This window comes from Penicillium verrucosum (genome assembly GCF_028828655.1).
Source record: "Penicillium verrucosum strain IBT 35672 chromosome Unknown utg000001l_segment0_segment0, whole genome shotgun sequence".
Taxonomy (NCBI): Eukaryota; Fungi; Ascomycota; class Eurotiomycetes; order Eurotiales; family Aspergillaceae; genus Penicillium; species Penicillium verrucosum.
Window position 1 is genome coordinate 3,115,330 of NW_026643210.1, and position 14,240 is coordinate 3,129,569.

The 14,240-nt window shown below is 48.4% G+C and overlaps 5 protein-coding genes across 5 annotated transcripts; 3 read left to right on the forward strand and 2 right to left on the reverse strand.

The window, feature by feature from the left end:
* Positions 1-482: 482 nt before the first annotated feature.
* N7516_001159 (basic secretory family protein) lies at positions 483-1,421 on the reverse strand (the record flags this gene model as incomplete). The annotated part of the gene is made up of 1 exon (XM_057213881.1): positions 483-1,421. The coding sequence occupies one exon, from the start codon at positions 1,419-1,421 to the stop codon at positions 483-485; it is 939 nt and encodes a 312-aa protein (XP_057075764.1).
* Positions 1,422-2,803: 1,382 nt separating this feature from the next.
* On the forward strand, positions 2,804-6,912 carry N7516_001160 (uncharacterized protein; the record flags this gene model as incomplete). Its single annotated transcript, XM_057213882.1, has 5 exons — positions 2,804-3,259; positions 3,313-3,431; positions 3,483-3,691; positions 3,756-4,553; positions 4,604-6,912. 5 exons carry the CDS (start codon positions 2,804-2,806, stop codon positions 6,910-6,912), a joined length of 3,891 nt encoding a protein of 1,296 aa, XP_057075765.1.
* An 891-nt stretch (positions 6,913-7,803) lies between these two features.
* N7516_001161 (uncharacterized protein) lies at positions 7,804-8,415 on the forward strand (the record flags this gene model as incomplete). Its single annotated transcript, XM_057213883.1, has 1 exon — positions 7,804-8,415. One exon carries the CDS (start codon positions 7,804-7,806, stop codon positions 8,413-8,415), a length of 612 nt encoding a protein of 203 aa, XP_057075766.1.
* Positions 8,416-8,705: 290 nt separating this feature from the next.
* N7516_001162 (uncharacterized protein) lies at positions 8,706-10,363 on the reverse strand (the record flags this gene model as incomplete). Its single annotated transcript, XM_057213884.1, has 3 exons — positions 8,706-8,821; positions 8,913-10,134; positions 10,181-10,363. The coding sequence occupies 3 exons, from the start codon at positions 10,361-10,363 to the stop codon at positions 8,706-8,708; spliced, it is 1,521 nt and encodes a 506-aa protein (XP_057075767.1).
* Positions 10,364-11,388: 1,025 nt separating this feature from the next.
* Positions 11,389-13,479, forward strand: N7516_001163 (putative flavin-binding monooxygenase; the record flags this gene model as incomplete). The annotated part of the gene is made up of 5 exons (XM_057213885.1): positions 11,389-12,004; positions 12,061-12,167; positions 12,225-12,760; positions 12,817-13,270; positions 13,345-13,479. The coding sequence occupies 5 exons, from the start codon at positions 11,389-11,391 to the stop codon at positions 13,477-13,479; spliced, it is 1,848 nt and encodes a 615-aa protein (XP_057075768.1).
* Between the last annotated feature and the right edge of the window lie 761 nt (positions 13,480-14,240).

A 14,240-nucleotide genomic window follows, 5' to 3' on the forward strand; every position in this document is an offset into this window, starting at 1 on the left:
TCAAGGCACGGTAACATATTATTTCATGTCCCTTTTTTTTTGTCATCTCGCTTTTCTTTTTCCGGTGTGCTATTCTTTCGCATGGGAAGCTGGCCGGCGGTAAAAAGAGTCATCTATCCTGTCTCCTGCATGACTGGATCCTGTACATTATGGGAATTCCAATCCCTTCGATTCACCTGGTGTCTTTTTTTTCGAAATTTCCCTTATTGTTTTCTCTCTCTGCTGTTTTACTCTTCTCCAGTTAGACATCGGGCAAAACTAGGCCTGTCATGGCCTTCGTTTTGGCCCTGCGATCCAAACATAGAGCTGCTCTCGGATATCTATTGAATGCATACAAAATCAATATTAATGGAAGCTTTCTGGTCCTTTTGAGTCCTTTGGTCCTGCTGGTTGTATATATCCAGTTGAACAAATGGACTTACAAATGCCTATTCATATGGGCTTTACATCCATTCTCACTCCGGGTTAAGAATCTCATCTCCTCAGTTCCCACTGCCCCTCCCGAAACCTTCCTTCGTAAGACTGTCCAGATACTGCCCATACTCTTCCCACAACTCCCCAATCCCAATCCCGAAAAGACCCTCCCAGAATCCAATACTCTGTTGGTCCACATCCTTCTTCTCCCCTTCGCCAACATACCCAACTCTCAAAAGCCGATCATTCAGCATCCCCACAGCACCCCTCCCATACCTAACATCCTCCAGCCACTCCAGGAAATAGGCCGTATGCTGATACCCCATATCCCACTTCGGCGGCCTCTCCGCCGCAGACAGGGGACGTTTCCAGTGCGGCGGCTCCAAACCAGCCTTGAGCCTCACGAAGTCAGCTACGCCCTCGATTAGTCCACCCGGCGGACGGGGAATTCCCCCGTTACCATTTTCGTGGGAACTAGGCGGCGCGGTGTGTTGATAGCAATGCACAAGCTCGTGGGTCAAAACCCCGACTAGCTCATGGAGTGGGTCATCCTTCGCAGATGGACCGGATGTACAGTGCTGGATGAACGGGAGCGATACGTGGATTTCCTTGTGCGCGTCGTCGAGCTCTGTGCCTGTTGTATAGGCTACCCCGCTGTAATCGCGGAGGAAGACTGTTACAGATCTTGTTGGCGGGATGCTGGGTGTGAAAGCGGGTCGGTTGGGGTTCTCGGACTTTGCGGGTGAAGTATAGAGGTATTTTATGATGTTTGCTAGAGCCTTGTCGAGTGTTGATGCGAGGTCTGGGATCAAGGTGAGGAAGGCACTTGAGGCTGGATGGCGTAGGTCTTCCACGTGAAGACGCAGCTTTGGCTGAGGGATTGGTGAGGTGAGATTGGATACCAAGTTTGTTCGCTTTTCTTCTTTGCTCGAAGTGTGTGGCTCTTGCTCTTGAGTGTTGCCTTTGGGAATTGCGGAGGGATGAGGTGTGGGGGCGGAGCTCGTCATAGTGTATCTGGTTTAATTAATAGCGACTGACTAGGAGCAGATATTTTATTGGAGTTCTTCGACTGGCTATATTTGTCTGGGGTGTACGAAAGTCTAGGTTTGCTGAAGGCGGGGGGTTCTAAGAGTCAACGTTACGCTGACTAGATCGACATTCGCCCGAGGCATGATATATCCTACCTAAACCTAGGTACCTATCTTGTATGATAAACCACCTCTCGGGGTAAACTTGAAAGCTGCAGTTTATCAAATACGCACTTTGTCGGCGCCGGTGATCCTTAAGAGGTGTCATGCTCCACTTTGGCGATCTCGCGGGGTGCTAGGACGCTTTGATTCACATTGATTGGAGTGAAAAAATAAGTATGGAGTAAGATGTAATCAATTGCATGTCAATTGAGCCTTATATTGATCCTTAACGCGTGTTGGACCAATGCAGTGAACATCTTGTAGTCGTCTATGTTACTACAATATAGTATGGCTTTGATTGCTATTTTTGCACCCTGCTTGTAGACCGTAATAAGGAAAAAATTCCAATTCAGGTATTTCTACTTAGGAAGTACCTAGGTAGTTACTACCAAATATCCATGGATGGACATTGAGATATTGTAAACATGACGCTGTTGGTTGCCCATTGCGACGAGTGATCCCCAGTTAATAAACAAACCAATATTGGGCTCTTAATATGTGTGCTTCGGGCACAACTTCACCATATTAGACAGGTGTAGATAGGAATAGATAGGTAACAACCTCGGTACATAGAGGATATATACTACAACATAGGTAGGTAGGTAGCAACTTCCCAATAAAAACCAAAGGGCAACAATCCCCCTTTTAATATCCCTCTACATCCCTCGCGCTTATCGTCACGCGCTTATCGCCCCTTGTTTTCACTCCATCCGCTTTTCAACATCCCCACCATATCGAGGTCAACTTTGCTCTCTTCCTCATACTTGTCTTTGTCGATACCTTATCGGATTCTGTACGTTATGATCCTTCTATTCTGTCTCTGAACCCTTCACGATGCTTCTCGTCATTCATCTATTCCCGATATCCTATGCCCTTTTGCGACGATCCCTTACCATAACTATTTATTTGACACTCTCACTACCCACACGCGTCCATGCTATCTTTTTTCTTTTTCTTTATCTTTACCTTTATCTCAATTTCTCTGCTTTTGCTAGCTATTGCTCTCTTGCGCTGGTAGAATCTGCTGCTAACTTTCATCCTGGCTAGTGACCAAATCGAAATCCGAGTCTGTTCTCATATCCGCCATTGGCCTTGTCGCATTTTGATTCCCCTGGATCGTCCATTACATACCCTCTCATTCTTCTGTCCATTCCCTTCGGTGTCTGACCCGAGTTGATATCGATCTCTCGGTGTTGACAATGGAGGCGAAGGCAGCGGAGCTACTGGCGGCCTTCAAGAACCCCAACTTGTCTGTTGATTCAAAGATCGCCTACCTATCTAGCGTCAAGTCCGATATCAAACAAAAAAATGTCCCCGAGGGAGCGATTCGTACCATTTTCGAAACATTGCGCCTCGCCATCAGCTCCCAACACTACTCTGTTCTCGGGGCGGGGTTCTCCACACTTGGCCATCTCTTGAAGCGCCTTGCAATCCAAGACCAGGAGCAATGGATTGTCCACCACGCTCAAGGCTTGTATCCTATTCTCCTCGATCGTCTCAATGACCCCAAAGAACGTATAAGAGCCCAGGCCGCATCGATATTCACTGAATTGTGGCCATTTGCAGGTAACGAAGTCGAATATCATGTTCTGGAAGTTGCACTGGTTGGGAAAAATCACAGAGCGAAAGAAATGGGCATGCTTTGGTTGGCAAATGTAGGCTTATGCACCCTGCAAGGATTGTCTCAGCTACTAATCTCGACCTGCAGATGACGAAGAACCATGGTTTGTTGTTCCGTCAATATGTCCCATCCCTGGTTTCTTGCTTAGAGGACGCCGATAGCGCCGTTCGAGATACGGCGAAGTTGGTTGTGATCGATCTGTTCCGGTGAGATCCCTCTAACGATTATATTCATTGAATGCCTCTAACCAAATTCAGAAACGGCCCTGCAAGAGCGAAGTCCGACCTGCAAAAGCAAATGGCGACACGCGGTGTGAGGAAATCCATCGCAAATGCTGTCCTCACGGGCATTGGTTTAGGATCCGTTGAACCCGACACTGCATCCTCTACGCGTCCAATGTCTCGGGCTGAACGCTCGATTTCGGTGATGTCGTCACGTTCACATGCTATGGAACAGACTGATGATGGTTAGTGGCTTCATTCTATTTATATCTTTGGAGATTTCCGCTGGTTGTACTAACTTACCTGCAGAGATGGAGCCTGTAAAGAGCCGTCCAGCATCCAGAGCGCATCGTGAGCGACCGACAGCCTCCTCCGCACCTACAGAGCCACCAATTGTTAACCGACCCCGCACACCGGCCCCGACGCCAGCACCACAGCAACCGTTGCCAGATGATGATGGTCTGGAACCGTTCGATGTTGCCTCGGCGAGGGATGTCGATGATCTTGTGCGCGATATGCTCCCCTGGTTCGAAGGAAAGGAATCCGAGGACAATTGGTCAAAGCGTGAAAAGAATGTGATTCTTTTCCGCAGACTGACTCGAGGAAATGCGCCACACGACTTCTCCCAGACCTATATCAATGCAGTAAAGACACTCCTTGATGGTATCTTGAAGGTTCTCAACTCTCTACGAACCACAATGTCTAGCAACGGCAGTCTTTTAATCCAAGATATTGTCCGAACATGTGGCCCTAGAATTGACTCAGTGGTCGAGATTATTATGCAGAACCTGTTGAAGCTTTGCTCGGCGTTGAAAAAGATTGCCGCCCAAAACGGAAATGCCACCGTTGAAGTCGTCATTCAAAATGTTTCATTTAGCATTCGCCTCCTGCAGCATATCTCTTTCGCAGCACAGGATAAAAATGTTGGAGTGCGTCTGTTCGCCACGGGGTGGCTAAAGATTTTGATCATCCGCCAAGCTCATCATAAAAGCGCCGTCGAACATGGCGGTGGCCTTGATCTCATCGAGAAGTCAATTACGAAAGGATTGGGGGATGCGAACCCTGGTGTGCGTGAAGCAATGCGGAGCACCTTTTGGACGTTCTATAGTGTGTGGCCGGAACGAGCCAATGTGATAGCAGACACCCTCGACCACAAGTCGCGGAACTTGCTGGAAAAGGATTCATCGAACCCCAACCCCCTTCGAAAGGTGCACCTTCATTGCCTGCAAAGAGCCCCGCTAAGAGCCGCTCCGCTTTACAAGAAGCTATTGCTGCTCGGAAGAAGGCCCAGATGCCTTCTAGACCCGAGTCGGCTCAGCCAACCTTTGCTGAGGCGAAGCCACCTGCCCCTCCCTCCAAGTCCACTCGGAGTGTCCCAACTGGGGCTCCACTCTCGTCTCTATCTTCTGCGCCTATGAGACCCGCCATGAAGCCTAGACGGGCAGAAATCAGTCGTCCTGCAACTGCAGACCCCTATGCTCGTCGCCCTGATTCACGAGCCCAGACTAGTAGTGCCAATTCTACCCAATCTACCCGGCAATCAACCACTTCCCCAAGGGCTGTGAGGTCTAAACCATCAACACCTACATCAAAGGTTCCCCTAACGGCGCCTCGCACGCGCCCACATGAATCGGCACAAGCTGCTACAACAAAGGGCAGACCGAAGAAACTCGATTTGTCCAAGTCCAAGTCTCACAATGATCTTATGGCCGCGAGTCGTGCTCGCAGCGACTCGAACGAAAGTCTGGCAAATCAACCATCTGCAAGAACCCCCCGTCAGGAAAGTTACCTCAGTGCATCCGAGGATCAACGTTCCCCCGCATCCGTCGCGTTGGAAAGTCCTCCCCTCAATGCATCACAGCCTCTTCTGTACGCAGCACCGCATGGCCCTCACGCCGATTCAGTCCCTGTTGAAGAACCAGAACCGATGATACTGGAGGAACCTGTTGTTGCCGCACCTCCACCTCATGTCCCCGAACCAAATTTTGCGGTATCTCCCGCACCCGTGTCTCCTGCTCACCAGCATTCAGATCTGGACTTCGGTTCTGGCCCTGTATCTGCTGTGAAAGCCCAGCCTGAGTCAATGGTGATCTACGAAGATCCTACCACGCCCACTGCAGACAGACATGAGACTCCTGACTACGCCGCTTCGGTGGGACATTTTACCCCTGGAAAGTCGTCCCCCAGCCGCCCTGATCAACCCGAACAAGGCGAAGCAGCAGAGGCTCAACCCATCGCGGAGGATACCTCAGTCCCGGTAGTCGCCCCAGCTAGGATGCCTACGCCTGATTTGGCCCCTAGGCAGGAATCTGGTATGAACTTTGAGGTTCGAACTCCATCTCCAACACGCCGGGCGCCGCTTCAACCAAGCCCGTCACCAACGAGGGGCCGTGTCCAGCCAGCGGCTTCTAATATTATGGGTATTGAGGCTGTGCTTCCCCAAGAGCATCATGTGGGAACGAACAGGACCGATGGCAACAATGAGAATGCGACTCCACACCTGGCCAAGACTGTAGACTTGCCCGCGGTCCCGCGGTCTGCAGCTAAGCCGAGTGCCCTCGAAGAAGTGACGGCAAACGAACCTACACCGCGTTCGCCAGAAGCGAGACAGAGATCAGCTGAGTCGATACCTCCATCACTCTCCCAGTCGACGTTGTCCCAATCAACAATGTCTGAAGATTCCACCCGACGCACCCGAAAGTGGGTTGATCGTCACCGCAGCCCTAGCCCACGTTCGAAGGACCCGGCCAATGCTAAGGAAATGATCCATAAAGGCCTCGCTCGTATTATCTCGAGAACCATGGAGCCCTCGGGATATCGGAAGCTACAGGGACTCATCCAATACCACGGCGATGAGATTGTGTCCCAAAGCCAGGACTACAATGCATTGCTGGAAGCTCTATTTGCGGAACTGGAAGCGACCCCTTCCAACCGCAAGGATCATGACGTGAAAACCCAGGTTTTGGCCACTATCCGCTCCATGCTCCTACGGACCCGCGAGCATTTCCACCCCTATGACACTCGTGCTATGGCAGCTATTATCCGTGCCCGTCGCCACTACGAGTCCACTTCCCACTTTGTCACTTGCCTAGAGGAAGTGGTAGATAAACTGGTGTTTTTGACCTTGCCCCAGACGGCGATCGTTGGTGTTCTGCAGGGATTGGATCTTGGAGCAGACGCAGAGAATGATGAGACGTACCGGTCCACTATCATGAGCTTGAGTACTATCCAGCAGTCGCTATCGCGCCCCTGTGTTGACATCGATGATGAGCTCCTGGCTCGCATTGGTGCTGTGGTGATGCAACAGCTTGGACACCCGCGTCCCGGTGTCAGGAAGAACGCCACTGAACTCTGCACATTCTTGAACATCACCTTTGGATCCGAGCGAGTGCAAAAAGTCACCCAGCCTCCTCGTGAAGGATCCCTTAACCTCCTGACCTACTTCATGGCCCGACGGACCCAGTAATTGTTTCTTTTCTTTTTTTTTTTTTATCCGCTTAGGACTACATGTGTATGTGTTTAATTACCCTCGGTAGCGTGGTGGCGTGTCAGGCCGTGGGATTTCCGGTGTACATAGGTTCTTGTTCCATATTTTATTTCGAAAATCCATGTTTGTATGTTTATTTCCTTGCCTGTAATATGAGTCTGTTCCGTATACTCCGTACTCGGCACTCTCACTGGAAAATCGGTCATGCGCGGTCTACGAAACGGACACTTGAAGGCCTCATACTGCGAGTGTATGGAATGGATTGTGGCAATATCTTCCTTGCAATGCATTTCATCCACACGGTCAGATGCGCCTAATGTGTGAATTTCTAGCATGACTTCCCCTTCTAGTCTAATTTTTGTGACCTTGTTTTGTAATTCCTCAGGAACTAAATGTACTTTGAGTCGGTTAAAGCAGAAAACCTGAGGATTTCTATGGTCCCAGACCCAATCCCTATTAGAGCCAGCAGGAGCACCCTCTCTGTTTTGACAACTTCACCACCAGCTATAAACGAAGCTAGCGAGATAAAAAGAGTCTCTTTGTGTTATCTCATAAGACTTGGTATACTTTATTGGTCCAAACAAAGAGGAACATGCCTTGCATACAAAGCAAAGGCATTGTGCGCTTGGGATGCAAGTTTGCTTTTTTCTGATAGATACAAAGACGACAAAGAGCATCTTTGAGATCAAATACAGTATAGACACTCAACATGTCAAAGTGAATAGTCCCTGATGGATATATAAACCGTCCTAATCACCTCGAATATTATATCTCATCAACGTTCACTTTTGACTAACCAGGACGCCAGCTCTCTTCTCATACTGCCTAAAAATTCTCAATAACGAAGTAGATCCAGACGAGCTTGCAATTATGGGGCCTCGGAAGCATGAAAAGGGTCAAAAGCAGGCTCAACGCTTCCCACTCGAGGCAGCAGAAGCCTTCGAGCCCGAGGATGATATTTTCCGTCAATTGCAGCGAACTGGCTCCCCACCTGGCAATCTCCTTTGTATATCCCCGGATGCTGCACCTGGAACCAGCCTTAACCAGTTCCGTTTCCAGCTGCACCGCGAAAACGGGGTTCAGCCCGGTCTTGTCGGCTACCTCGAGAAGTATGTGGGTGCAAGCCACTTGGTCTGGAGCATGTGCGCTCTTCTTGCAGATAGTGGTATTGATCCGGATTGGAAAGATACATTTGAGTTGTGGCGTCCACAGTGGAGACAGTTTGCTACGAGTTTTGAAATCCAAGGAAATACTTCGCGCACGTTAGATGTTCCCCCTTCGCCAGTCCGTATAATGTGGATTCAGGCGCCTAACAGCCTTGATACGTATAAGCTCTTTGCTGTTAATCACAAGGAGAAGAAGCGTGATCAAGATGCCCTAGAGGATCTCTGGAGGTGGATGCTTGATGTGTCACCCGAGTCGATTGTTCATGGGGTTTATATCATTAAACTTGGGGTTGAGCCTTGGTTCCCTGGTGAGTAGAGATTATTTCATGTCTCTAGTAGTACGTATGGGTAGATATTTACTGTCTGTGTGCTATATCTTTCTCTTTTCTTTTATATTTATATTTTGGTGATCCAAGAGCTGCTCAATGGTATTTATTGAAATAGACTAACAACAAATGTTAATTATGTTCTAACCAGAAATCTGAAGTGTGTATGTAGATATTTTTATAGACCAACGCCCTAAGATCGAACTAGAAAACTGTCGATGTCTGTATTTCATCTTAAGATGAAATGAAAAAAGAAAAAAGAAAATCTCAGGTTTGGTTTTTAGGAATAGCCGAACGCGGGGGTCGAACCCGCAGCCTTAAGATTAAGAGTCTTACGCTCTACCGATTGAGCTAGCCCGGCTGGGCTGTTGAACGAGGTTGCAATATAATGCATCACTAACAGACTTCTCATTTGGAGCATTGTGAGCATTTGGATAGTTGAACTATGAAAGTGAACCGAGAAGGCCAAACTCCAATCATTGTGTACGGAATGGACTTTCCACATTGTTAGATTCGCTGAACCGAGCCCAGCCAGTGGATGTATTCGCAGCGCGAATCCAGTAGCCTCCAGACCCATTCTTCGTGACAACAGCAACAGGTGCTATCATCTTGAGGTTCCATGCGTCTACAATCATAGGATTGACAAATATGACTGACGCTTTTCGACCATTCCGACTGACGCCAGAGAAATCCAGACCCGTATAATCGAATGTTGTCCAGTGGGATACCACAGCAAACCTTAGTTTTCCAGTGCCACGCACAGCTAGTTTGAGGGTCTTGGATGTATGATCTTCCGAGAACCGAAGACTCTGGTGGACAGATCCGGTAGATGTATATTGCTGTGTTGTGAGGCGTATATTCCGAGCAATTTCAGCAACTGACTGTTCTTTCAGCTGTTGTACAGAGAATTTACACCGGAGGGCACCAACACTACAGCGAATGTAGTATGTTCCGGCCTTTGGGGGCTGAAGAAAGCGACGGAAATTGATAATCCCAATATAGTCCACTGGATCAAACGTAGCTGTAGGTTGATGGGAATAGACGGATTTCAGATACCATGCAGCGATAACATCGTTTCGTGTGAGTTGAATGTTGGGGGAACAGTCTTTCGACTCCCCCTGTGATTTGCTTCGTAATTCGTCGACCCATGTGCCTGGAATGTAGATAAACTTGGTCGTAAGCTCCTCAAGGAATCCAAACTTCACAGCAAGGAGCGTCAGCAGCATACGCCACACAGTCACTGCCAGCTTAAATATCCCACTTTCGAAATTCTGCGCATGCGTCTGGTAGTGGAAATTGGATTCGGTTTCAGTGCACTCATTTTTGACTTTCATCAGGTCAGACATGCGAATATTTCCGGCGTCAGGTGGAAGAGCAAACAAAGGAATTGGCTTATTAGATAGTAGGTCACAGAATGCTTTAACCACTACCCAGCAATCATTGCCGTCAGAGATATAGTGCGTGATTCCAAAGCAGAGCAAGGTAGCATCTTGTAGGAGAGTAACACGAAGACGGAAACTGTTTGTGAGATTGGGAGGGACGTCGAATATGAATTTCTCATCAACTGCGGATATTTCCGGGCTTTCCAAGATTTTTGGCTTATGACTATTTTGCTCGTGACGAATTGGAAGATAGGTAGCCAGTGACTGGTCAATATCCCTACTGGCGTAATCGACAGTAGAACCACAAGTAAAGGACCATGGTTTTGTCTAGAAGGAATATAAGCAAGCCGTAGTAGCGTTAAAATGAACTCACATCTTTGATCAAATCACCGCCAAGTATTGGCCATAATCCAACCAACTCGGTGAGTTTCCCCCGCAAAATTGCTGAATCAAGCACGGCACCGACAGTCAAGCCCACATAAATGGTACTGTAATTTCCCAAACAGCTGGCACTGTTGCAAGTGTATTTCGAAGAGTCCTGGTTTGGATCATCCATTTTCAGGTTTGAGGAGCGGTGACTAAAGCCCCGAGTGAAAAGAAGGGAGGTGAGGATAAGATAGATCCTCTGTTGAGCGCTCTGTGGTAGGGCATGTATGAACGAAATGCGGGTGATTTTGTATCATTTACTCCGTCGTTTACTATAAGTAACCTCGGAGTAAATATAAATTTGAAAATGTGCGACATTGGCTGAGAGTGGGATATATGTAAAACTAATATCAACAAAGAGTACCAATATACTAGGAGTCTCGCCCTCAGCTTACCTCCGGATATATATCTATAGTGTAGTTCGTATATATAATGGCGCCGATAGGAAAGGTAATAGTCATGCTCTACGAGATACTCGAGGCTTCCTTAAAGCAGAACTATTCCTAGATATTCTATCTAGCAAGCAAGTTTTAAACCGAAGCACTCTTATCACTTATAGATGATAGGGTATTTAACTCTATCAATTCAATCAAAGTTCAATGAGAATTCGAATAACAGAATTGAGTCAGAATGGTAGAGAATAGGACTATATAGGTGCTTCTTCCAATTGAAGCATGAAACATGAAGGGTTCCAAAATATATTTACAAAAGAGTAAATGTGCCGAGCCTGCAGATTCCAAATTTGGCAAATTTCTAGAACCGATCGCCAGTGTTTCCTGTTAGGGCCGATCTGCTCGGCAAACCTGCCTCGAAAGGGTCAGCTCGGGGGATATCATTCCGATCTCCCCATAATCTCGGGGAGGAGGCCGGGATGACTGACGTTAAACTCCACATGAACATTGCATTGTACTCCACGTTTCCCAGATGCCCCTCGCTCGGAGGCACACCGTGGAACTCGGCTCAGTTGCCTGAGATGGGCTTACCCGGCAAAATGGCAATAGGGGGAAGACAGAGGATATAAGAACTGTCAATAAGGGTTCATACAATGGTCTACAATTGAAGCAGAAAGTATATCTCGGTGTCGCTGCTCAAAACATACCCTTATAACGCCTGTTCAAGTTGGCAACTAAGCAAATCCAGTGAGCCACCCTCAGGATGGCAACAACATTAACCGGTGGAAATCCACACATTATCCAACTGCCCAAGACACCCTCCGACGTACCCTCCGACCCGAAAAGCATCGTCCAGCAATGGCTCTCGGGTCTCGAAGTCCAGCTCTCCCGTTCAGAGAACTTGAACATCAAGGAGCTATTCCACGCTGAATCCTGGTGGCGCGACATGCTGGCGCTGGACTGGGACATGCGCACCGTACACTCAGCCGCCGAGATTCAAAGCTTCCTGAGCAAACAACAGGCTAGTGCACAACTGACCAAGTTCCGACTCCAAGATAAGGGTAAATTTCAGCCACGCCTGGAGCGGGTCGTTGACGGATTGAGCTGGATGTCTTCCATGTTCTTCTTCGAGACTGCCGTTGGAACTGGAACGGGCATGTTGCGTCTGACTCAGGCGGAGGATGGAATTTGGAAGGCTTACGCCATGTACACGTCGTTGCAGCAACTCAACTCGGCTCAGGAGCCACTCGGGAAGCGTCGGGCTGAGGGGACGACAGAGTCGATGCCTGGTGGTCTGGCTGGGGGCACCTGGATTGAGCGTAGGAATCGACAGAAAGTATTTTTGGACGAGGAGCCTACTACCTTGGTTGTTGGGGCTGGTAAGGAATTTCTCTGTGAAGATGACTATCTATAATTGAATGCTAACGGACAATAGGACAGGCTGGATTGAACATGGGTGCGCGTTTGCAGAGCCTCAGGGTGTCGTGCTTGATTGTCGACAAGAGTGAGCGCATTGGAGACAACTGGCGTAATCGGTACCGGGTAAATAAGGAACTTGATTTAATTGATGGAGAGAGATGCTGATTTATCGCGATGCAGACACTTGTCACGCACGATCCAGCCGAATTCACACACATGGCTTATCTGCCCTTCCCACAGAACTGGCCACAGTTTACACCGAAAGACAAGCTAGGTGACTGGTTTGAAGCATACGCCAGCATTATGGAGTTGAATATCTGGATGCAGACGTCAGTCGTCTCAGCAGAGTACGACGAAGGTGCAGACCAGTGGACGGTTGTCCTCGCTCGCGGCGATGGGTCTCAACGCAAAATCCGGCCTCGTCATCTTGTATGGTGCACAGGACACTCAGGTGAAGCGAAGATTCCCTCCTTCCCCGGACAAGAATCTTTCCAGGGCAAGGTGTACCATGGCAGCCAGCACCGCGATGCGTCGGAAAGTGATGTGCGTGGTAAGAAAGTTGTCGTCGTCGGGACTGGTAATAGCGGTCATGATATCGCACAGAACTATTATGAGAACGGCGCAGATGTCACTATGCTGCAGCGCAGCGGGACATATGTTATAACTGCCGACAAAGGTGTCTTTATGATGCACAGTGGAATGCACGAGGATGGCGGGTACGTTTTCTTATACTCACATCTCCCAGATTCACGTCATATTAACAACACTGTAGTCCACCGACTGAAGAATGTGATATCGCCTGCGAGAGTCTCCCCTGGCCTGTTCAACTCGCATTGAGTGTGCACACGACGAAGAAAATTGCCGACGCCGAAAAGGAGACCCTAGACGGACTCCGTCGGGCTGGCTTCGAACTTGATTTCGGGCCAGATGGGGCTGGTATCAGTCGCGCATATTTTACCCGTGGCGGGGGTTATTATATCGACGTCGGGTGTAGCCAGCTTATCATCGATGGCAAGATCAAGATCAATCACAACCCGGGTGGTATCAATGGCTTTGGAAATCGCGAGCTGCTTTTGGCCAATGGTGATTCCCTGTCAGCGGATGTTGTTGTCCTTGCCACTGGATACGATAATATGCGCACGACAGTAAGGAAGGTCTTGGGCGACAAGGTTGCGGATCGGTGTTCTGACGTTTGGGACCTGGATGCAGAAGGAGAGGTTCAAGCTGTAAGCCGCTATTTACTCATCTCTAGACTGTCACCTGTGATCTTCCCTAAATACATGCTAATTAAACCGTTCAGATGTGGCGTCCCAGTGGTCATCCGGGCTTCTGGTACTTCGGCGGAAACCTCGCCTTGTGTCGGATCTACTCCAAGTTTTTGGCACTTCAGATCAAGGCTGTCGAGTCTGGAATATCAAAAGGCGTACGACAGTAGATACAGGGGGGGGTAGTTCTCACTCGAAAATGCTTTTGGCATTGGTTGCGTAATGGAGGATTGATATTGCAACTTTGATACTACATTTTTGACCCAATATCCCAGGGCAAGAATATTTGGCCGATTATCCGGCCTCTGTCCTTGATGATATAAGAATATAGACCCGGTTCGTTTGGTTTAGCATGATATTAGGGATGTTATATGTCGGAACACTTCAATGTATTTATTCATGTTTCTTTTTAGATGTATACGAAGGCAGTAAACAGTGTAAACCGCACAGAGGACTGCTCCATGTAAAACCAGACATTCTGATGTATCTATACACTCCGATGGTGCGTCAAACCCCAAACGGTGTGTCGTACCAAAATTGCCTCTCGGTTTCCAGCTCCTCGTCATATGTATCTCCCATGAATGCGAATGACGGACCGTATTTCTGGGAGTGGCTGTGCGCCATAAAAGGCCTTGTGAACTCCCAGTACTCAGGGATCCATCAGTCTCTTCTTGAGGTGGGGAAGACCTTCTTTTGTGTTTTGAAATGACGTGCAAATTAATGAGCTGCAGTTCTGGGAAAAAAAAATGGAATAATTTCTTCTTCCATCTGCAACACGAAGCGTTGTTGTTGACCTTCCTAAAATAGAACAGTTAACCGGACACGTGACCGGATTTTCTGTTAACCGGCAAACATATCCCCAACAGGCAGTACATGCATTAGGACTAAGCCACAGTCTTCGATCGATACACTTCGGCAGATCTTTGCTTCT